Consider the following 22,430-nt stretch of genomic DNA (forward strand, 5'->3'; position numbering starts at 1 on the left):
AATTTATACGTAGCTCAACCACTTTTGTGAGTAAAATATGATAAAAAAGAGTCCAGACTCACTCGTGCATCAGTGACCGTGCCACTGTGTTTCCATGAACGTGAGACTCGTAGAACAAGGTGTATAAGTATGGCAGCAGCGAGTATCTGATCCGAAGCGTAGCACGAGCTATCTTGGCAAACTCCTTTCCGAACACTGCAGGGTCTTGTTCCTGTTAAAGAAAAGCTTTGATTTGTACTGAATTCAACAGAGAACCTGTGTGCAACCTAAGGAGAGCTGTGGCTGACAGAATGCTACGGAAGTAAATGTTTAAATAAGAAGTAGCACTGATTTGTGAACTGGAAGATGTATTAAGTAAAACATCCATTATCACCAAACTAATATTTGCATAAAATTTTTCAACATGAAAAATTCCAGTGAGTTCAGAGAGATCACACCCCACTGCGGTCTGTGTGAGCCATCTGCAGCCACCCCTAACCTCGTGATGGGAGCGGACCTGGCGTTTCACGTCTGGGCTTGGGAACAGCCACCCTGTCTCTAGAAACTAATTTATCCTGGAGATGCAAGTCCTCTGGGACAGAGAAGGTGAAACACAGGAAAAAGGGAAGACTGATAAGCTGCAAAGCAAAGGCAAAAGCATAATTATGTTGGCCAGGAACATAAAGGCAAATCTATTTAAGAGTAAGGATAAGTTCATGGCCCTGCTGAAGCCAACAGGAGTGGCTGAAGTCACTGTGCGGTGGGGAAAACATTTCATCCGTGCAAAGAAACTTGATTTCTCCTCCTGTGCCCACTGTTTTAGGATGTTCTGACCAAAGGGACGCCCACACATCAGCAGTGCGCTCGCTTCCTCGCTGCCAGCAATGCTCTCCTGGGAGAGAGGGCACCCATGCTGGGTCCCACCATCAGGAGGGCAGGTTTAAGCCATCTGTCTACACTCGTTGGCTGCTTCAGGTCTACTTCAAGGCAATCATCTCATGTCTCCCCTGCAATGTAGCACACAGCCCAGGGCAGTGCTGATACGGGAAAGAGCTACATCTCCTTTAATTCCTCCTGTCCGACTTTCTCCAGCTCTAAACTGAGTCAGCTAACAAGTCACACAGCTCTCTTCCTCCTTCACAAAATTTTCCCATAATACTCAGTTTTCTCATTAAAATTGAAGAATGCATGATGAATTCCAAGGATAATGAAACATAAAAGGAACAGAAGTAACAAAGCTTTTTTATATTATCTAGTGCTTTTCAGACAAGAAATGTATTAATTAAACCATTTCAAATCCCCAATGGATTAGGCAAAGTGGATATTTAAGATTTTATTTTAACACTAACTTAATATTAATTAAACGCAATATTTAAGTTAAATTTCTCCATTACTATGTTTACATAAGAGTTAGTCACTGATAATATTCCCTGCTGGCTCTGAGCTCCAGAGCATCCACCTATTATTTCAAAAATTGCACAATATTTTTACCAGTATTCTGACACTGTACAAATATTGCCAAAGTTCACAAAAAAACAGTCACACACCTTAGGTGATGCTGAGTCACCCAAAATGCCTTGTTCATTTCTTTCAGTGAACACAATGTTTTAAATAGATTTAAGTAATCCAATAAAACCAAACGTATCTTCTGTCACTTCTGTCATTCACTCAACACTCGGTTGCAGCTCCTGTCAAGGAGACCCATTGCGCTTTCTCTGCTTATTGAATTTTTCATATGTGATTAATACCCACTCACCCAGACCAGTCCCCATTTGCATACCTAAAGGGCCGAGCAAAAATATACAGATAAGGTACCTCTGATTTTAGTGGAGAGGTAAATAGAAAATATTTATCAACAGCAGCAGCTAACACCTTGCAGACATTTGTTCTCCTAGAGAGAAATATCTCAGCATATCTCAGGGATTACCATGCCTGGCCCTCTTAATGACAGCACTATAGTTTATTAGTCCCACATTTGCCCATCTGCTGAATTTCCTGCAGAAACAAAGGTCTTTTTGAGGATGTAAATGTTGCAACATTTTGATGATGCAACTTCAAAGAAAACTGGAGTTTAGCTAACAACCTGAGCTCCAGCGTTGCACAGCTCAGTTTACATTAAAAAAAAAAAAAAAAGGCATTTATTGAACTAGCAGAACTGTTTCATCGTGGTTGCTGATAAACACAGTGTACTGACAAAGGCTGCAAGACCTTCAAACTGGTCATAGTTAGAAACTACCTGATACTTCTTTCTATCTGTGACAAGTCTTGAAATGACTTTATGATAAGACAAAGCCAGGGCATGGGTCTGGACTGAGACTGCACTTTTTCATCCTTCTCATGGACTCATTGGCCTTTTTCAGTCTTTGTTGCTTCTTGGCTGATAATTGCTGTGGCTATCACTGGCTCTCCTTGGAGTTCTCACATGTTTGTCTGAAGTTTGTAAATGTGACATTTGTCTGAAACTTGCTTTTAAATGGCAAAGATGGTGTATAACGCCCTCTCTCCCCTTCCTGCAATACCTATTATAGTTACAGAAACAAAAATTGAAGTAAACAAGGGAGTAGGAAGATGTGCTGACACTCACTGGCTCTTAAATAAAACCTGGGCTTCAGTAGGTAAATGATGGAGGAGATGAATCTTGCCAACAGCATGGGAAGACCGTTTTCTGCCATTCAAAGTACACAGCACACATTTCTGCATGGCTTTCGGATGTTACATACTACGTATTTTTCAATGTTTCTAAGTCACCTTTATGCTATGGATGGGAAAAATTTACGCTTCAGTGTGTAATTCCTGGTCTCCGTGCAGCACCTTTTCACCCGTCGCTCCAGATTACCCGAGAACGGCAGGTTAATTTCTGACAAAATACAAATCACCATTGTTGTTACTGTAATCATAGACTACAGCTTTGTGTACCTTTGTTTACTTACCATATTTCCCTCTGCATTGTGGTTTCTGGAAAATGGATAGAAAGAGCCAAGCTGCATCCAGCGCAAGCAGAGTTCATAGGTAGTGTTATAGTTAAACCCACAGATATCGGCACCGATCTAAAGAAAAAATAAGATCATTGGATAAGTGCTTGTGATTGTGGCCGAGGTCCAAAAATGAGAAACGACAGAAGTTTATTAATAAAAATAATTTTCGGAAAAGATACCTATTTCTGATGATTTTATGAGAATGCTCCATAGTGATATGAATTTTTCCACAATTGAGATCGTACTGGTTCCTAGAGCATTAATGTCACTGTGGAAGATCTGAGTATTTCAATAATTCTACAGATTCATCAGCCCCGCTTGCAAAACCAGAAATATATGGAGGGACCTCAATGGTAGAATACATAATATAAAGAGATCGGTTTTGGATGGCATGCAGTGATTTAATATGAATCTCGCAGTGCTATTTTTGTTTCTCTTCAGCCATCCAAGATTGATGACATTTAGCTTTTTTTAATCTGCAGTTCCTTATGCTGTGGAGGCCGTTCCTGCTGGCCGTCTCAAGCAGCTTATTTGAGAAAACATTTGAGTTAATTTAAAGTTGAGCCAGCAACTGCCTGAAGGACACTGGACTTACATAGGGGATGCCAAAGAGGTTGAATTCCAGGACTCCAATGATTGACAAGTGCATGTCCCTCCACTGAGAGAAGTTGTCACCCAGCCAGTGGCCCCCATGCTTCCCACTGCCAACAAATGTAGACCGACTCAAGACAAACGCTCTCTTTCCAGTTGCCTGCTGGACAACACTGCAAAAAAATGCCACAAAATCATTAAAAATAAGAATGGTAACCAAAGGGGTCATACGCTCAACCCAAGCTTTCAGGCACAGTTTTATCTGAAGGGGTGTTATTCGTGAAACGATAATTATTGTGGTCCTGAGTCATGTGAAAATGTGGCTGCAAAACTGCAAATAATGGGAAGTTTTACTCAATGGCCCAAAATAAAAAACTAAGATCTATCTGATCCACAAAACAATCTGTTTCAGGTTTTTTTAGTGTTTAATTTGTGTTTAATTTATTCTCAACAGCGTCTCAAACTGAAAAACTGAAACACAATTTCCTTTCTATATTAGAACTTTTAATTTAGTGTCCTACACGTTCCTAAAAAACGGTATAATATGTACTTTTTTCAATATAGGATTTATTTAGAGATTTGTATTGGTAAATAAAGTTCTAATACCCTGTAATCAAAAGTTTAAAAAAAAAATCAAAACAATATCTGAACATCTTAAAAAAAGAAATAATCAATAAAGAAAGCAAAAATGTAATAATTCAAAATGTCACCCCATCCTTGTAGTATTTCCTCTGGTTTCCTGTCACTGTTTGATATATGAGGTTTCATTACAGAATTAATGGTGTAATGAATTTTTCCTTGCCTTTTGAAAATACTTTTGCTGCATCACCAGAAAAATCAAGGAAGTGCAATATGCCTTATTAACAAACCTGTTACAAAATTCCTCAACATAGGATAATCTCTGTACCTGATTATATATTGCACTATTATATATTGCAGGAACTCAAATTCAGCTCTGCTTTAACATGATTTGGGTAACACAACTTAGATTCTCTGGGAAATCCTAGAGTGAAATATTAATCATGTTGTTCACCATCCACCTCCTTCTCCCGTTCCTTAATGAGATTTGATCAAGAGCTCTTTCATCCGTATTCAGGTTGGCCAATATTTGGTATTGGCTCTGTCACAGCACAGAGCCTTTAAAATGCTTCAACATTTGTTTCTGAAGCAAAAAACCCAACAGCTTTCATGCAAGCCTAAATATATTAACCTTATGGGCCATATGCAGCAAGAGGGGCAATTCTTGAACCATGCGAGACCTGCTGGTTGTGGGTTGTAGGTGCTCTGCTGGGCCCAATAATGGCACAAGACCCCATGTGGTTTGTATAAATGGCATTTTGGAGCCATTTCGTGGATGTCCTGAGCATAAGTCCTCTCCTCTGGTTGTGCAGCACAATTTTTAGGCTCCATTTGCAAATGCAGGTGCTAATGAGGGCAACATCGCATCAACTCAACTATGACCCAGAGCTGCATAAACAATTTGCAACAATTAATTCATTGAACACATTTCAGTCTGTTGCAAACCATTGCCGAACAGGTCCTAATGTTGTCAAACGTATTTGTTGATTGAAATTATTTACAGAATATCATGTGCGAATAACTCCTGGCATTAAGCTATGCACAAGCTGATTGCTGCTACTTCATGTATCCAAATTCAAGCCATTTGACATGGGTCAGGTGACACATTTCCTATTCTCTGGCTACATTAGAATAATTCTTAGAATTGTCTTTTATACGATTATGAACTTGTCACTTGTTTTCAGCCAATATCCTGCAATTGATGCTGGTTTGCTAAATATTCCTGACAGTAATTTAATTTAGTATATTATTTGTGAAGAGCGAATGCAGAAAGGGTATACAGCCAGCCTTGAAAAGAAATGAGTTTGAGAGACCTACATGAATATGCATGAAAAATTCTTCACCAAAGTTTCCCAACTTTGCAGCGAACCCAACCTCTGCCGATGCTTTTAGGGTGGTTCTCCAGCCTTGAAACACTCTATATTAGGCTAAGCAAAACAGGTGTTTCTTTGGAAGGAGCCCTGGAAGCAAGTGCTGCAGGAATGGGGAAGGTTCACAGCCTCAGGGGAGGCTGCAAGGAGCCGTGCAGCAGTAATGGTCCCAGCATCATTGGTCTGGGTGAGCATGGCCAGGACAGTGTGAACACCGAAGGGGCTGGGGCAGATGTGCCGGCACACGGAGTTTTTCCTGATAAATTCACAGGGTTTGTCTCAGGCAATTGGCTTTGCTGGCACAGAGCCTGAATAAAACTAAGAAAACAGCTCAAGAAGATAGGCAAATCCAAAGTCTCTATTCAAAAAGTGTTACCAAGACAGTGTATGGTTACACAGGCCCAAGTGTGCAGAGGACAAATCCTGATGGAGAGACCAGAGATGGGAGGATCTCTGCTGAGATTGGCGTATAGGGGCCAAAAAACCATGCTAAGTCCCATCAGTCCTAGCTGGACTGGGTGGCCAGCAAGGTCAAGGGTTTGAGGGCTTTCTGCTCCTTCTCTCAACAGCTGGACTGCTCTTCAGCTGGGCCCACAAGAGCTGGCAAACCGCTTCTGGCTTTTACCCGGTGCTTCCCTTCCCCCAGGCTTGGCGTGTAAAATACAAATGCATCAACACCATAAGCAGGCTCACTTAGCCATGTCCCCTGGATGCTATCACAATACAATTGCTGAAAATGAGTGCTAAATACCAAAACAAGCCAGCACAGGGATCCCTGCTTTGGCACTTACATTAAGGTATTAAACTTATCCATGTTTTAGCTCAACCTCTGCCAGAAAAGGCATGATTTGCCCATTTGATTTAATCCAACAGCTAGCTTTCCACTGTGACTCCAGCTTCACAGCAACGGTCTGCCTGTGTAAGCTAGCCTTGAGTGCTTCCCAGCTGCAAAATTAGTTTTACATTAGCCGACAGCAACTCTGCCCTCCCGGACTGACTCAGCCCCAAGCTAAAATGCAAAACGCTGCCCTGCCGGGAGCAAGAGGCAGCTCCAGAAGAAGCCGGGGGAGCTGCATGGTTCAGATCCTGCACTGGCAGTGATAGAAATTCCTCTGCTTGGGCCACGGGAACGAAGGGATGGAAAAATTCCCCTGATGCCACACAAGGCTGCGTCTGCAGCAGCTGCACGTCAGCAGCTTTAGCGGAGCACAGGAACATCTTGCTCTAGTTATGCAAAAGCAGCAGCTGAAGAGTCGGGTCCTACAAGCAGATCCAGATTTTAGCTAAGAAAAGTAAAATTGTAAAAGATTCTGTTTCTTCTTCCAAGATACTTGTCAAAACTTCTTACTAAATGCCAAATGGTAAAATGAAGCATGGGGCTCTTTCTTATTAGATACTATTACCAATTTCCCAGGTAAAATCAGTGGATTTTAAAATGTATTTCAACCACCTGAAATCTGCTTAGAAATACTTGGAAAACTTACTTGAAGGTTGGTTCTGTCTGTGACCAGCCGAAGAGAGAGTGTGTGTCATAATGCTCTCCAAGGTAAGTCTTGGAGTCGGGACACAATGTCTTTTGTGCCAGGGAACGATCAGTAATGGCTGAGAATGATACAAAACATTGTAAAATTATACACATCGCAATTCAACTTTCTTCATATTTCTACTCAGTTAGGGGTGAAAAAAACAAAGGATTTTGTTAAGAGGAAGAGCTGAAGAATTGCCAGGCCTGCACTGATTCAAGGTTAGCACGTAGCCATGAATACCTGCTTGCAGACAGGCACACGTGTGCTCAGGTGGGTGAGGACTGAGAAAACACTGCTAATTTAGTTCAAGTTATATGTCCAATAATTCAAAACACCTCTACAGATACCATGTATTCAGTAAGTAATAGCCAGAAAGAAAATTTCTGCATTGCTGAATTAAAAATACATCTACGTGTTCTTTTACATAGTGACAAAGTTTACTTAAAAGCAAAGACGTCGCAAGAAAAAAAAACAAAACAAAATCAGAAATTCAGACATCCAGGGAACTTAGATGGTTGTGTGAAATGATGAGACCTCGGTGTGCCTATCACTCAGCTGCAGAGGTAGGTAGGCAGCACAATTCTGACCTAGCTCAACTCCTAGCAACACCTAAGCCCAACTCTGGCCCCTCCCTTCCCTTGAGGCATCTAGGACCAAAGGACAGCAGGGCTGATGGCACGGCCCCAGGCAGCTTTGGGAGTGATGAGTGGGGAGTGCCAGGGGTGTGCAGGGGAGTAAAAAGCATGAGGTGCAGCAGTCACAGAATCACAGAATTGTAGGGGTTGGAAGGGACCTCTGGAGATCATCTAGTCCAACCCCCCTGCCAGAGCAGGGTCACCTTACAGCAGGTTACACAGGAACGCGTCCAGGCGGGCTTTGAATGTCTCCAGAGATGGAGACTCCACCACCTCTCTGGGCAGCCTGTGCCAGGGCTCTGCCACCCTCAAAGGAAAGAAGTTCCTCCTCAAGTTTAGGTGGAACTTCCTATGCTCAAGTTTGTGCCCATTACCTCTTGTCCTGTCACTGGGCTCCACTGAAAAGAGCCTGGCCCCATCCTCCTGGCACCCACCCTTTAAGTATTTATAAGTGTTGATAAGATCCCCCCTCATCTTTTTTCCAGGCTAAAAAGACCCAAATCCCTCAACCTTTCTTCATAAGAGAGGTGTTCGAGTCCCCTAATCATCTTGCTGCACCCTCTCCAGCAGTTCCCTTGAACTGGGGAGCCCAGAACTGGACACAGTCCATCGGGTGTCATCTGCTATGGCCCAATACACTGCACAGAAGAGAGCAAGGATAAGTTATAATGTGTATATTCACATGCAGGTGAATTATCCAGTAACTTTCTATCAGCACGTCACAGGCAGTGAAGGCTTTTTTCCTTCAGTAGTAGCTTTTTTCCCTCAGTAATAGTCGGGGTAGACCTGACATCACTGGCACAGCACCCATTTAGCTGAGCCAAGGGGGAGCAATATGAGGCACAAATTGGCTGCACAGACGCTGCCTGGTCTTTGATCCCATATTAAGGAGGCACAGGCAAAGCCCATTTGGTACAGAAAAATGTGACTCTCATCCTCTGCAGCTAACCTCCATGAAAATGCCACGTGAAGTTCAGCAGGAAGTGGGCAGGTCAGATGTTTCATTTATACAATGTATTTATTTTTAGAGACGAAGTTGAAAATGTTATAAAATCCTCTCAAAAAAAGAAAGAAAGTAGATTCTTAAATATTCTTCTTTTGCATGCTTAATTAGGTGCATGCACTGTTGTAAATATTTCCCCGTGAGCAAGCAATCTCACTGCCTGATTGCACGTTACTGTATGTTTGCAGTTCATTACTACAAAGTGCATTTCTCTGTACCTGAAACCCCATTAGCCTCTCTGCTCTGCTGTGCCACCACAGCTGGAATCCCCGTGTTTGGATTTTTAGACACAAGGACTCCAGTATGGCTGATGTGCATCAGAAATAAATTTATGGGCAATTTCCAAGTAACTTTGACTGATATGGCTCTGAAGAAGACACTAAGGTTCTGGGGAAAGTCACACTTAATGTCCCAGTGGCACTTAATTATTAGCCCCATAAAATTAAGATGGGATACGAAAGAAAATGCTTCCACATGAGTCAAATTTTCACGCTTCATTCTTAGTCTATTTTGTATTCTGCCTCAGTAATACTGATTATTTTACAATTGCACATTAATCTTCAGCATAAAATGTTTTATAGAAAATTGATTTGAAGGAAATCTGCCTTTAGAAGTTCAAACCATGGTTACGTGTAATCGTGGTTATAATTTAGATAAGGAGGCTGAACGCCACATGGACAAAAAGCCAGAGGCACTGAACCTGGGACTTGCGCAGGTTCAGTCACCTAAGACAACAGTGAACCCCTAAAACCCTGCCAACTCCAGGAAGGTCCTAATGTCTTATTGGACTAAGCAACTTGGGTCCCACCTCACACCTACACCAGTCAAGGGCTTGGACAGCCAAGGGCATGCACAGTGCTGGCATAAAGTGGAATATAAAAGAAAGCCCTTAAACACTGGTTGAAAACAGATCTCCTACACCTTGTAAAAAATGCCTTAGGCTCCTGTCTGCAGAAGGGAGACCAACACTGTGAGTCGCAAGCAGAAGTAGGTGCATACGTGCACAAGAAGGAGCAAGTCAGGGGAGAAACTGGGCTCAAAACACACCTGCCTTCAGCATCACTCATTGTCCTTACATGTCGTGTAGGCGTCTAGGTCTCTGACTCCTCTGTAATGGCTCAGACTTCAACACTAGTTGTTGCAAAGCTCAGCTTCATGGCCCAGAAGCCTCTTTATAGGTCCATCCCACAGTCCTTTATTTGTGACGGTAAAGGGAGCCCTGCCCTTTTGGCCATCTTCCCCAAAGTCGCACACCTTTTTTTTTTCAGCTCTGAATGCTGACAAAAATGGAGGTAATGTAAGGCAAAGGTGGAAATGTTTCATCAGTTCCTGGGCTTTCGTCAATGACGAGACCCACAGGGCCAGTATACAACAGTCACAATCAGCGGTTTCTCCGCAAAGAGAGCAAACACCAAAATCATAATTAAAAGCTCTGCTTCTGGTTTCAATAATTTACAATCTTTTTAGAATATTTTGTCATGTTTTTGTTACGTTTATGTTTCTGTTGCATCCGGAGTGAAAAGGAATGAGACTTAATAAATAAAATGAAGAATTCACATGACAGTACAACAGCCTGAAGGGAAAAAGGGGACATTTCCAATACTTCACTGTCAATAACTCATTTATGTATCAACTTCCTGCTGCATGTTAGCATTGCTCAGGCAGCCGGGCTTTCCTGGGGAAATGTTGGCTGGATTAATTGCCAGGACCACTGGCACTAATTGTAAGTACTCATGGCTTCCTGGGGAAGAATGAGCATGTCATTAACACGGCTACTGGAAAAGGTGTTCCCATTCCTATCAGTCTCCCATAAGCTTGGACATTTTTTAACTTATTTTTAGCCCGTTTCTAGGAAGGCAATGAAAATTCCTTTCCTAAGAGAAAGAAGAGATATTGAATTAAGGCATCAGGGAGATATGTCTTCCTTGTCATGGTTTGTGGAAAAGGCAGAGACTGCCCATCCCTGGGACTAGCAGTGGTGATGGTAAGGCAGAAGGGTTGCTGAGTTACAGTATATAGGTACCTTGCCCTTTCTCTGATGCAAACCGGTTGCTCAGAGAATGGCAGGGATGGCCGTTTTTCTAGTCCTGCTATGAGGCAGCCCCCATGAGAGAGAAAAGTCCCTTAGACAGAGTAAAGCTGAGCCAATGAAGTCCTGAACAAATATGTAACTGAACGCATAGGACAGGCAGAGAAAGATGAAAAATGAGAGGATGGATTTTTTTTCTAAGAAATAACCTATCTGTGATTAAAAAAAAAAAAATATTATCAAGGAAACTTTACTTACTCGGAATGAAAGGAGGGTTATTGATATTATTAGCAGCACATCCAGGAAACTGGCCTTTCAAGAAATTGGATGGTTCATTCATATCCTTTAATAAAGAGAGTGAGACACATGTCAAAAGCCTCATTTTCTTTTTTCAAAAGAAGGGAGGGCAAATATAACGAGACGTACAATCCAGATCCCATCGTAGTCAAGGACATCCTTAAGCTCCAGACACAGCTGGGTCCACCACTCGACTGTGCTGGGGTTGGTGTAGTCAGGAAACACCGAGTCTCCGGGTGGCCAGGCCTGGAGTTCACAGGTAAAACAACCAGTTATCTTCTCATTTCTGTTACACAGCTGCTTTATCACTTTGAAGCAGCACTAGACCAAATGCATGAGAGAATTTAATAAAACAACCTTTCCAACAGCAGGAGTGCCATCGGAGTTGTTCACCCAGACTCCCATTTCCTCTCCAAGATCATAAGGCCTGTAAGTGCCCGGTTCTTCATCTTTAGTTATGAAAGGGTCCTGAAAACAGAGATTGCATTTCCATTATTGAAATCCCAAAAGTAACAATTACTTTTCTATTTGTATATTTTAGAAAAATTTGGATGATGTTCTTAATGCAGATTGCAGTAATATTGGAAGAAAACAGCATTAAAATTTAATAAGAGTTGAGAGCACATAATAATTTAGGAAGAGTCATTAAAGATGTGTCGTGAGTATTTCTTGTATAAGGCAAAAGTAATGTGAAATTATTAAATAACCTCATGTTTATTTTTTATGAGACATTCTATGCTAAAATGGTTTTAGAGAGGCACTAGATTTTACTTTTCCCCCTGCCGAGGTCTCTGCTTGGCAGAGCAGGGTGCCACGCTGGGCTTTCCCACACTTGGACACCTCTGGATTTCCCTCCAAGGCAACCCTCATTCCAGCTGCCTCAGCAGCTCAGTGCTGGAATAACTCAAACTTCTCAAGGGGCTTGAAGCTGGGACACATCCAACCTCAAAAGGACCTCGCTAACCCTCCCTTCAGATCCAACGTCAGACAAGGATGTTTTAAGCCAGGCTGGTGCAGAGTAACCCAACCCACCCTACACGCCTGCAGGGCCATATGTCTCTGTTCCCCCCTGGCATGACAACAACAGCATTTCACACCCCCATAGCTCATCCTTGCCACCCATTTCACTGCTTGGGTTGTCACCACCTCCCATTGCTGACAGTGACATTGACACCACCAGCTTCTCTGCCTCAGGATGGCCGTCCGTAACCACCAAGCTCATCGAAAAGGAGCCTAATCTGCTCCTGGGGAAGATGGTGGCCCCCCATGTCAGTAAGTAGTAAAGTCAGGAATACTTTGAGATGCCAGTGAATGAAGAGATACTATTCAATTCTGCTCAGCAGTCAACTGGGACTAAAAGGAGATCAGCGCGCTTCGCAATATGTCCCTAATTGGGAGCAGCTATCTGCTTAGTGTTATTTACAACAGAGGAAGATTGCAGCCATTTTACAAGAAGGGAATTCTTTACCTTTCTCTTAGAAAATGTTATTCCCTCAGGTTCTCCTTAAGGCAAAACCTTTCAGTTATGAAACACAATGGAGAAAAACACCACTGGAACAATTCTTCCATTCACTCATAGCTTGTGCAATAATTTAAGTGAACTTTAATTCACATGTGATAGAAGTCTAACTAATAAGCTTCTCAAGAACAACAAAAAAAAATCCCATCCCAAATGGTAAATTTCTTTAAAGGCATGTTTTAAAGCTCATTTTAATACCTAAATTAACTGCCTGATTTACTTGTAAGCCCTCTGATAGCTATAGCCCTGGTGAGGAAAGTATATTCTTCCTTGCCTCAAAAATAAAAGCCCCTGCTAAATCCCTACCTTAAGTGCAAAATTCTCTTCAATTTTAACTATCTAGCTCAAGTGTCACCTCCATAAAGAGTATAAGTGTCCATTACCTTTTTAACTTGTTTAATGGTTCAGCTTTGGAAAAGAGAAAACTGTCCATCTGCGATAATTAGCTTATAATTGCAGAAAAGATGTCTCTCAAGGGACTTGAAGGCTGTAAGAAGTCAGCTTAATTAGCTACTCCTAATCCAAACTTCTGGTTTCCTTCAGCTGAAAGGTTATTCCAGTGCATAAATCTAATATATTATGCAAGTTTAGTATCGTCCTAAAGAGAACAAAACCCTCCCATGCATTCACGGGTTGTTTGTGGGGGAGGAAGTTCATGTCTGTTAAATCTTCCCTAACTCATCTTTTTAGCAGCTCTTGGAGAGAAGGAGCTGAGCATCCTTAACTCCAGCTGAGTTAGGTGCCCAGAGACCTGGGGCACCCAGCACTTATCCAGACCGATGCACCTATGGCCCCGAACATAGATTTTGATGCACATCCATAAAAACTCATCTCCGGAAATTTTAGCCTCTACAGCTCATAGAGCTGGACTTTAAAATGTTAAAGCTATCAAGCATTATTTTGAATCATGAGCATGTTGCTATTGACTTGCAAGTAATTTGTCACTCCTGTCATTCCTAGCTGTTTTTATTTTTAGTGTGATTTAATGGAAGGTATGCAAGGTCTTTCATTAAAGCTGCTCTTCAGTAATGATGTTTATAATTTTACATTGTAGTCATTGTTACTTTTAGAACTTCTTTCTTCGTTTCTAAAGAATATATTTGTTCTGACTCAGCTGAAGCATGCACATTATTCAGTGCAATAATGATGACCAAGTACTGGCACTCTTAGACAAAATTTCCCTTAAATGGAGGTGGCCTCTGGAAGAGATCAGGAGAGAGAAGTGCTGAAGGGCTGCATTTAGAGACTCTGATAATGGGGCCACGCTACTATCAAGGTGGCCACAGGCACGGCGGGCGCTCAGCTTTGGATGCAAGCGTGGGGACTGGACTTAGTGGTGGCGAGGCACCAGGTGCCCCAGCGGTGGTGGCACAACCGAGTTCAGGGTCCTGTCCTCAGGCAGCTTGCCGGTGTTAATACTGCTGGCTGTTAGGATCTGCACTTTGCTTGTGACCATAGCGGCCCAAGATGAGGAGGACTGAACCCGCCTCCCCCAGATCCATTTACTAGAGGTTTTACATGACGCTAAGTGGCTGCAATCAGAGCCCATTTCCTGAACTCTTCATGAGGGAGGCAACAATCTGCTACACTTGGGGAACTCACTCATCGCTGTCACTATCCAAAGGGAATCTAAATAGAAAGTTGTTCTTGCAGTATCAAACTGCATTACACTTGCCTTGATTGCAGTTAGCATGGCTTTGCTGCCACTTGGGAATGAAACCCTTCATACTCTTCCAGCTCCTGACTCAACTTATGGGAATGCTTTACATCACTAAAGAATGCTAACAGAGTCAGAGTTTGACAGAAATATTGGCAACTGTAATAAAGTGAAAATAGAAAACTTCGCTACCAGTGCAACCTGTATTTCCCGTTATCTTTTAAAAAATTAAGGACAAACTGCATCAGCTTTTGTTCTTTTTCACAAGCTTACCTAAAGAACTAGAACAGAAGACAGTCCTCAGTTAGAGGTTAGCGGAAAGAGGAAAGAAGGGCTTGCTATCCGGATGTCCATTTGCCCATTGCACAAATTAAGAATTGTTGTTATATTCCTTGCATCGGCCTAACAGCTGAATTTAGATTTATATAGCAGCAGCTCCTTGCACTGCGTTAGCATGCACCATCTGAAGAACTGAAAGGGCTTTAAAAATGTGGTTGAAGTTAAACTCACAAGTAAGAGGGTAACATAGGTCACCCACTAAACCGTGACTGCTTGCCTGCAGCTTCTTAACCAGCAGCAAGTGCAAAATAACCGGAGGCATCCTAACTTTGATGAAAGAGAGGTGACTACCATGTATTTACTGAAGGGGAAGGGTGTGTATAGGAAGAGCTACACCAAACTCATGGTATTTAGCTGGTATATTCATGTCTCGCAAACTTTTTTGAGATAAACCAATAAATAGGCGGGTGGTATTTAATGTTACAGCTCTAAGAGATCAGATCATTTTTAGAGCAGTATTGAGGATATAGGGAGCCTAAAATGCCTAATAGCTGGAAAGAGCACTCAGCCCTGACAGCACATGTGCTCATCTACCACTTGGTTAGTTATTTACAATGATGTATCCGGTTAATTTTGGACTATTTTTGTCTTGAAGTTCCTCTCCATTAGAGTGATTTAGTAATCTGTTACTGTTTAAACTCTGTGCCTTGGACCTCCAGTGACAGAAACTCTTTTCACTGCTGCACCCTGGAGCTTCTCATGATATACAGCTGTAGAAGAACCAGGACCCTCATGGGAACGAATATGCAAATAGCACTCACTGTATAGGCTGCTATTTCCATTATCAATATGTAATTGATCACTTGGGCTGTGTGGTTTTGTTTCAGATTCCCAGCAGCAAATGCAATTATAGTACAACAAAGTGAAGATTAGGCCAGTAATAAATACAGAGCAGGTATTTTTAATGAAACTACCAAAAAAACCCCAGCAGACTGAAGAACAGCAAACCTTCTAACTGTATTTTAAAAAGAAAACACTAATATGGGTACCTGTGGTGCTGACTAGTCCATCCTCTGTCATATGCCAAACTTTACAACAAATTGTGGAGGAAAAAATAAGGCCAGGGAGGCACTTCTGAGTTAATCTATCTATTTGACAAGGTAATGTGATTTTAAGTCAGGAAACTGCAGTAACTCTCGGTTGTCTTGACTCCAGTAAGCATCCGATACACCACCACAAGTGAAAGAGGAATTGTCCCACAATTTCAGACTCTGCTATTCAGTCTCTCTTCCCACAAGCCTTTGACAGGACCCCCATGACAAGATGAGGAATGTGGCCCTTATTTTAAAGAGGCTGGATCAACTTAGAGACTGTTGACATTAGTGGCTTGTCCATTATGATTCAGCTGGATTTATTGGTCTCTTTAGGAGTATGAGCCATCAATATAACATAGGTAAATACGATGCAGGGTTTTGTCATACAAGACAATTTTTAGCAGAAAGAAGGAAGTATTTCTGCCATTCTCCAAACACTGTGGGGGCATCATCTGGAGCGCTGTGAAATCCAGTTATATCTGCTCCACAGGCAAATGCATTCAAACTGGGGCACACGCAGCGGGGAGAGCTACTACAATGAGATCTGAAGAACCTCCCCCAACGAAAAGAGAATAAAATACTTCAGTTTGTTTAGCCTAGCAAAAAAGGCTGAGGGAGAATACGCTTGTTTGAATAAGTATATCAAGAAAGAAAGTAGGACAAGAGACTGTCAGTTTGAGGTAAATAAGAATAATAGCACCCAAATGAAAGGTGTAAGCTGACCATTTAGGCTGCAATTACAGCAAAAAAAAGTCCTGAGAGGGACTCTGTGGGACTGTATCCTCCTCTTTCCCCTGTGGGTCAGTGCAGCTTGACCCGTCCCTGATGCATCTGCTGGACACGTTCACAACGCCAGCTCGGGGAGGGACCCCAGGCCACCAGCTCCCTGCTCTGTTCACCCTGCAGACAGGCAGCTTTGTCCTAATGTCTACCTTAAATCTTTTCTGCCACAATTTAAAGCACTTTTCTTCTTATCCTGTCCTTAATGGTTATGGAGAACAAATTACACCTCTCTTCTCTGTGGTGATGTTTCACACCCACTTGAGCTGCTCCAGGTCCCGCACTCCTGAGCCTTCCTACCCCGATCCTTCCCAGGTGGTGTGACTGGTGTGACTGCCCCAGGCAGTGCTAGGACAGGCCTTACACATCTATCAAGGACTTTTCTTTAATTTCTGACTATCAATTTCCTTGCCACCATTGTCACTCACTCAGCTATTGTGGGAAAAAGTAACTCCAGTGCAAGAACACATATGGGAACTTGCTGGAGAAAAGCAGCAATCTTTGCTGGAAAAATTGACGGGAGAAGATGGAAATCTTCAGTTTTCACTTCTGACCAAATTCATTCATTGGGTCATACATCAATTGTGGTTACAGGTTCAAGATACATTTTCCACCAGTTTTCATGCAAACAAACTTCTCTTACATTAATTTAGATTAAAAATATAAGGTAACATGAACTGTTGCTACTAGCTCTCCAGAGTATTTATGAGTGGATTTTTCCCACTATTCTACAATTTTTATGTGCCTATTAAACTCATTTGGGTTTTTTTCAGGAAAAGAATTGCATTAAAGCAATCATATCTCAACTCAGCCCCGAACAGAGGCAAAATTTCTTATAACTGAGTGGGAAAAAGTGAAAGAGAATTAATGCTAGGGTATAGAGATGGTGCTGGTACACAGATACCCGATAAATGCAACAAATTTAAATATGAATCTGAAATATGAACAAATTGTTCTTCAGCTTTTCTCAACAAATGACAAAAACGGAAAATCTGCTACAATAGCATGTGTGCGTTAGCACCTAGATACTGCTATAAACACTATGCTGCAAATAGTTCATATAAATGGAGAAATAATTAGCAATATTGTTAATTTACCAGAATCACGACATTATGCATTCCTTCCTTCTTCAGCTGTTTGAGGTACTCTGGCAGACCTGCATAATTCACTTTATCATAGGTAAAGTCCATGCGACGTTCCATGTAGTCGATATCAAGATGTTGGACATCCTAAACATTTTTAAAGTAAACATTACGTAAGTACTTCATCCAGCTCTGGGGTCCTCAGTACAGGAAAGACATGGGTCTGTTGGAGTGGGTCCAGAGGAGGACCACAAAAATCATCAGAGGGATCAGAGAGAACACCTCTCTGATGAGGACAGGCTGAGATAGCTGAGGTTGTTCAGCCCGGAGAAGAGAAGGCTCTGGGGAGACCTTATTGTGGCCTTCCAGTACTCGTAGGGGGCTTATAAGAAAGATGGGGACAGAGTTTTTGGCAGGGCCTGTTGCGATAGGACAAGGGGAAATGATTTTAAACTGAAAGAGGGTAGATTCAGCCTAGATATAAGGAAGAATTTTTTTTATGATGAGGGTGGTGAAACGCTGGAACAGGTTTCCCAGAGAGGTGGTAGATACTCCATCCCTTGAAAAATTCAAGGTCAGGTTGGTGGGGCTCTGAGCAACCTGATCTAGTTCGATGTCCCTGCTTATGGCAGGGGGGTTGGATGACCTTTAAAGGTCCCTTCCAATCCAAACGATTCTATGATTGAAGTATTTGATAGGGAAAATCAGAATGTATGCAACTGTATTTCTAAAAGGTAGCTAATGTATGAAACGAAACCTAAGAGATTGGCTATAATAACTGTAAATAATCGTCAGGCCAAATTCATCTCCTATAAACTTACATGGTAGCAATGGACAAAATGGAAACATAGAAGTCCTAGTTTAGCAACTGTTTGGCAGTGATATGCATCAGAAATACTATAATTTAGTTTTAAAAACCTAGCATCTCATACTGCACAACAGTAAATCCACACCAAAATTGCCTGCTATGCAGCCAAGAGCAGCACTTAAACCTTACGTTCAAAGCCCACTTTAAATGTTCTTTTAGGCATTATGAAGATATTACATGCAAAACGACTACGTAAGATTATGAACATCCTTGTATTCTACAATTCTCTTTGTAGGATAGTCACTTTTCCTCTATTATAATTTTATTCATCTCACTTTGGATTGTAAAATTAGCATACGCAGTGAAACATTCATACTTACGTATGGGATATCATAGTAGTGCATGCGATCGACAGTCTTCTTTAAAGCATCAATGCTGCCATAACCCCACCGGGAGAGATGAAATCCAAGAGACCAGTATGCAGGCATGTGTGGGCGTCCAATGGCCTACAGCAGGAATGAGGAATACAGAAATGCAAAGGGTGAGATGAAGAGAAGTTATTCTGAAACACCAGGAGAGGCACCCAGCTCATTTAAGCCACAAAGATCAGGGCACAGGTATCACCCACCCATGAAATACCCTTTCCTTTCTCAGAATGGCTTACTGTACTGTATGCTTGGCTTCAAAAAAGCACTTCTCCTGGTGGACCCTTGACCTTCGCAGAGGCTCCGAGTGACACTCACACTGAGCGTCGCTTCTAAGGACACCCCAGTGGAAGACACAGTGTATAAAATCCAGGCTAATGTCAAATGAGGGTCTCACTGAGGTTTCAGCCTTCGGTCAGTAGCATGTGCCTTCACTCACATGACACACGCTGGCAGAAACCCAGCGTGGAGCCTCGCACAGCCTGCCCTGCGCCAAGTCCACAAACCCTTTGGTCAACAGCAGGCAAAGCTCCAACGCTACACAGCAACTTCAGCTTTCCTAACTTCTCTTGCTGCATCCACCTGAACTAACTCATCAAGAGCCTGATGTTTATTTGAGCTCTCTGAAGTTTTAATTATATTTACACACTACCCTGATGAAATTCAGTTACTTATGACTGACTGCTCTTATTGCTCGCCCACATCATTGTGTTGCCAGGCATTGACAAGCCTCTTCAAAGTCAGAGTTACTGTTTGGTCCTGAAATTCTCTACTGAAACATGAGGTAATGAGTTAAATATGATTTTATAAATATTTGATTTCCACCGGCTCCACATAATCCAGCTGTAAATTGCATGAGGAAACTCGATTGAGAGCACAGGGGAGCGAGGCATCCTGCTCTGCTTCCCCCGGTGAGAGACGCTCTGGCAACCTGGGACAAGCAGCGAGCAATCACGATGTGTCTGTTCTAGAAATAAGCTGAAATCTGGCCTTGCTTCATTACTACACACTGGTGTTTTCTGGGGGACATCTCTTGAAATCCTTTCTCCAGTTTTAGACAGTTAGATCCCATGAAATTAACCTTTGTTCAGTATTTGTACCATCCTTGCAGGCAATACATGGAAATCAAGTAGCTAGTAAGCACCATGACTTATTTAATCAGTTGCAGCTATTTACTCCCTTTGGCTAAATAACTGTTCCTCCCTTATTTCCTTATGGTCCTCCATAGTTAGGTAATTAGGCTAGGAAGTTAAAAAGAACAAAACTTGCATATTGGCAGCTGAACCCCACATACTTTAATCAAATAAAACAAGGCACTCCCGGCACTCTGTATCTATTGCATTGCTAAGCTCTCTGGAGATTGCAATGCGTAAAGGCATATCTTCCCGTGGGATTTTCTCCAGTAAGGGTCTAACCTGGGAGAGCAATGCTGAACTTGAAATTGCTCTAAAACACGTCATGGATGCTAGAGCTGGTGGGATGCGCAAACTGCACCCGACAGAAAAACTGATGCAGGAGAGAAGCAGGGGAAAACAGAGGATGTTCTAATGCACCCGAGCTGGGGGAACGCACAGGGTAAATTGCTTCCAAATGAGAATGGCTTGTGGACAGACAGGTGAACTTTAAGCACTAAGCATTACAAATCTGGCTACACAGTGTGCTTTTGCTTTTTGGGATGCTGCTATCTCACCTAAGAAAAAGCAGGAGGAGACCAGAACAACCGGTGAGGTTAGTGGTTTGAGTCCCTCCAGGAGGGATGCTCCAGCTGAGCAGCACAGCTGCCCCATACTCCTGCTATTCATCCCATTCCACCAGACTTAACCCTCTTCACCCTCCTCAACACCTACTTCACCTCCAACTTAGCTGGAGACTAAGCCCTTCAGAGGAAGCAAGAGCAGATGAAGATGGCCCCCTACCATGCAGGGTGAGGCTGGTGGGCAGAGACACGCCGTTGCCACCACAGTGCAGTCTCGTCTGGTTACATGTGTCATTAGTTATTTCCAGCTTGTGTGGACACACCGGATCCCTCAGACCATCTTTCAAGCTCTGCTAGGGTTTTCTGTGGAGACCTGAATGGGGCACGATGGCTCAGGATGATCTCCTACACACCCAGTGAGCCGCCATCGAGGTGTCCAGCAGAGCACAGCAAGCCTCAGGGCAGGAAGTCTGCTTCTCCATCACAACTGCATTCACCATATTAAGGATAAATTCATCTGAGGAGGCAGCAGAGCTTGTTTTAGACCAGCCAAGGCTGCAAGATGGGCTCTGTGAACCCCACCACTTTGTGCTCCTAAAGCAGATGCGCATTTTGCCCTCGCTTTCTCTACTGTAAACAGAGAGTGACCTCTACAAACAAGGTTAAAAAGACAGACCAAAACAAAAGAACTCCCTAATGAAATAAAATGTTTTGTGCACAGGCTTCTACCCTTGGACAAGAGGAAGAAGGAAAACCAGCTGATAAATATTCACCCTGTGGTCAAACACAGAGCCCCGTGCCCTGGCAGAATGTTTGCGTGGGGTCCGCTGCCTCTCCCAAGTGGGCTGGGAAACTGGAACCACCACAGGGGTGACCAGCCTGGTCAGAGACAGCAGGAACCGCTGGGCAGCTCCAAGTCCTGCAATACCCTGGGATCGCTCCTGGCTGGGGAAGACAGTCAGCCTGGGACATCACCAATACAATGTGGTTCAAGAGCTGGATGGGGATTTGCTTCTGCCCCCACATCCTATCAAGCACCCGGGTGGACACCAGCGGGGCTGGAGGTGGAGCTGTGGCCACCAGCGTGTCAGCCAGGGTCCTTCCCAAACAGCGCATCCTCAGCACTGGTGTTTGATGAGGTTGGCGCTGTCTTGCCTGTGGACTACAGAGCTGCCCCATGGCAAGGCAGTACTTCGTGACAGCATCCCTTGAGAAGTTTGGGATTACAGCTGAACCAACGGAAGAAAATGCACCTTGCAAGCAAGGTATTAAGTTTTAAAGCAATTAGTTCCCCAGGTTCACCAGGCTGGCGCATCTATGGTGAGCTTAATTGAAATCAGCAGAACATTTGAAGAGGAAGGATGAAAACAGGGCAGCTGGGAAAACAAATGTTCTTTTTTCTAATTATGCTGCGGACTCTCTCTAATGGATCCCCCTGAAGCTTCCTGATAAAGTAACTGACATATGGTACCTACTCGCAGATGGATCAGCAGAGGCAGGGATGTAATTTTGCAAACCTGAAAACTCATGTTGGATTTGATATATATTTAGGATCTAGTTAATTCGTATAGATTGCATTCTGCATACAAATGATCATAAAATGCAGTAGGCAGAGAAAGCCTGCTTGGCAAAACTGACTCCCATAGAATCAGAAAAGGTAAATGAGGTATGGCAGGGGAACTGAGGGAGGAAAACATGAGAAATGCAGAAACAGCAAACATATGGAGTATCCAAACTGAGAAAAAAAAAGGAAGATATGGTAGTGCAGAAGCAGAAAAAAAAAAAGGTCCTATTTTCTGTTCCACAATTCCTCCTGCACTTGGTTCTTAAATAACTCCTGGTGTTGTTTAATAAATTCACTGCTAGTTTTTCCAAGTTTACATAACTTGGCATTACATAACTTTTTTCCCACTTTTTTCAAATACACCCGAGAGCTGATGAATCTAGGAGGTACCCTGGAAGCATTTTGCAGTGAGAACAAAGTGCAGAGAAAACGTGTACCTAACAGCTAAAATCTGTGCCCAGGGAGCAAGTGATCTGTATCCACTTCCCATGTGTTGGGTTATTGCACAAGTATCTTTATTACTGTGAGCATCAAGGACATCA

The 22,430-nt window shown here is 42.8% G+C and overlaps 1 protein-coding gene across 1 annotated transcript in view; it reads right to left on the bottom strand.

Annotated features, from left to right (window-relative positions):
- Positions 1–22,430, bottom strand: part of LOC128909853 (sucrase-isomaltase, intestinal-like) — a 48,349-nt gene that overhangs the window by 17,514 nt on the left and 8,405 nt on the right. Inside the window, exons 5-13 of the mRNA XM_054202217.1 lie at positions 18,584–18,709; positions 17,411–17,542; positions 11,342–11,452; positions 11,114–11,230; positions 10,946–11,030; positions 6,979–7,096; positions 3,550–3,718; positions 2,910–3,026; positions 63–211 (exon numbers count right to left, since the gene is read on the bottom strand). Coding sequence (XP_054058192.1) covers positions 63–211; positions 2,910–3,026; positions 3,550–3,718; positions 6,979–7,096; positions 10,946–11,030; positions 11,114–11,230; positions 11,342–11,452; positions 17,411–17,542; positions 18,584–18,709 — 1,124 coding nt within the window. The remainder of the gene's footprint in view (positions 1–62; positions 212–2,909; positions 3,027–3,549; positions 3,719–6,978; positions 7,097–10,945; positions 11,031–11,113; positions 11,231–11,341; positions 11,453–17,410; positions 17,543–18,583; positions 18,710–22,430) is intronic.

Source organism: Rissa tridactyla, chromosome 1, assembly GCF_028500815.1.
Source record: "Rissa tridactyla isolate bRisTri1 chromosome 1, bRisTri1.patW.cur.20221130, whole genome shotgun sequence".
Taxonomy (NCBI): Eukaryota; Metazoa; Chordata; class Aves; order Charadriiformes; family Laridae; genus Rissa; species Rissa tridactyla.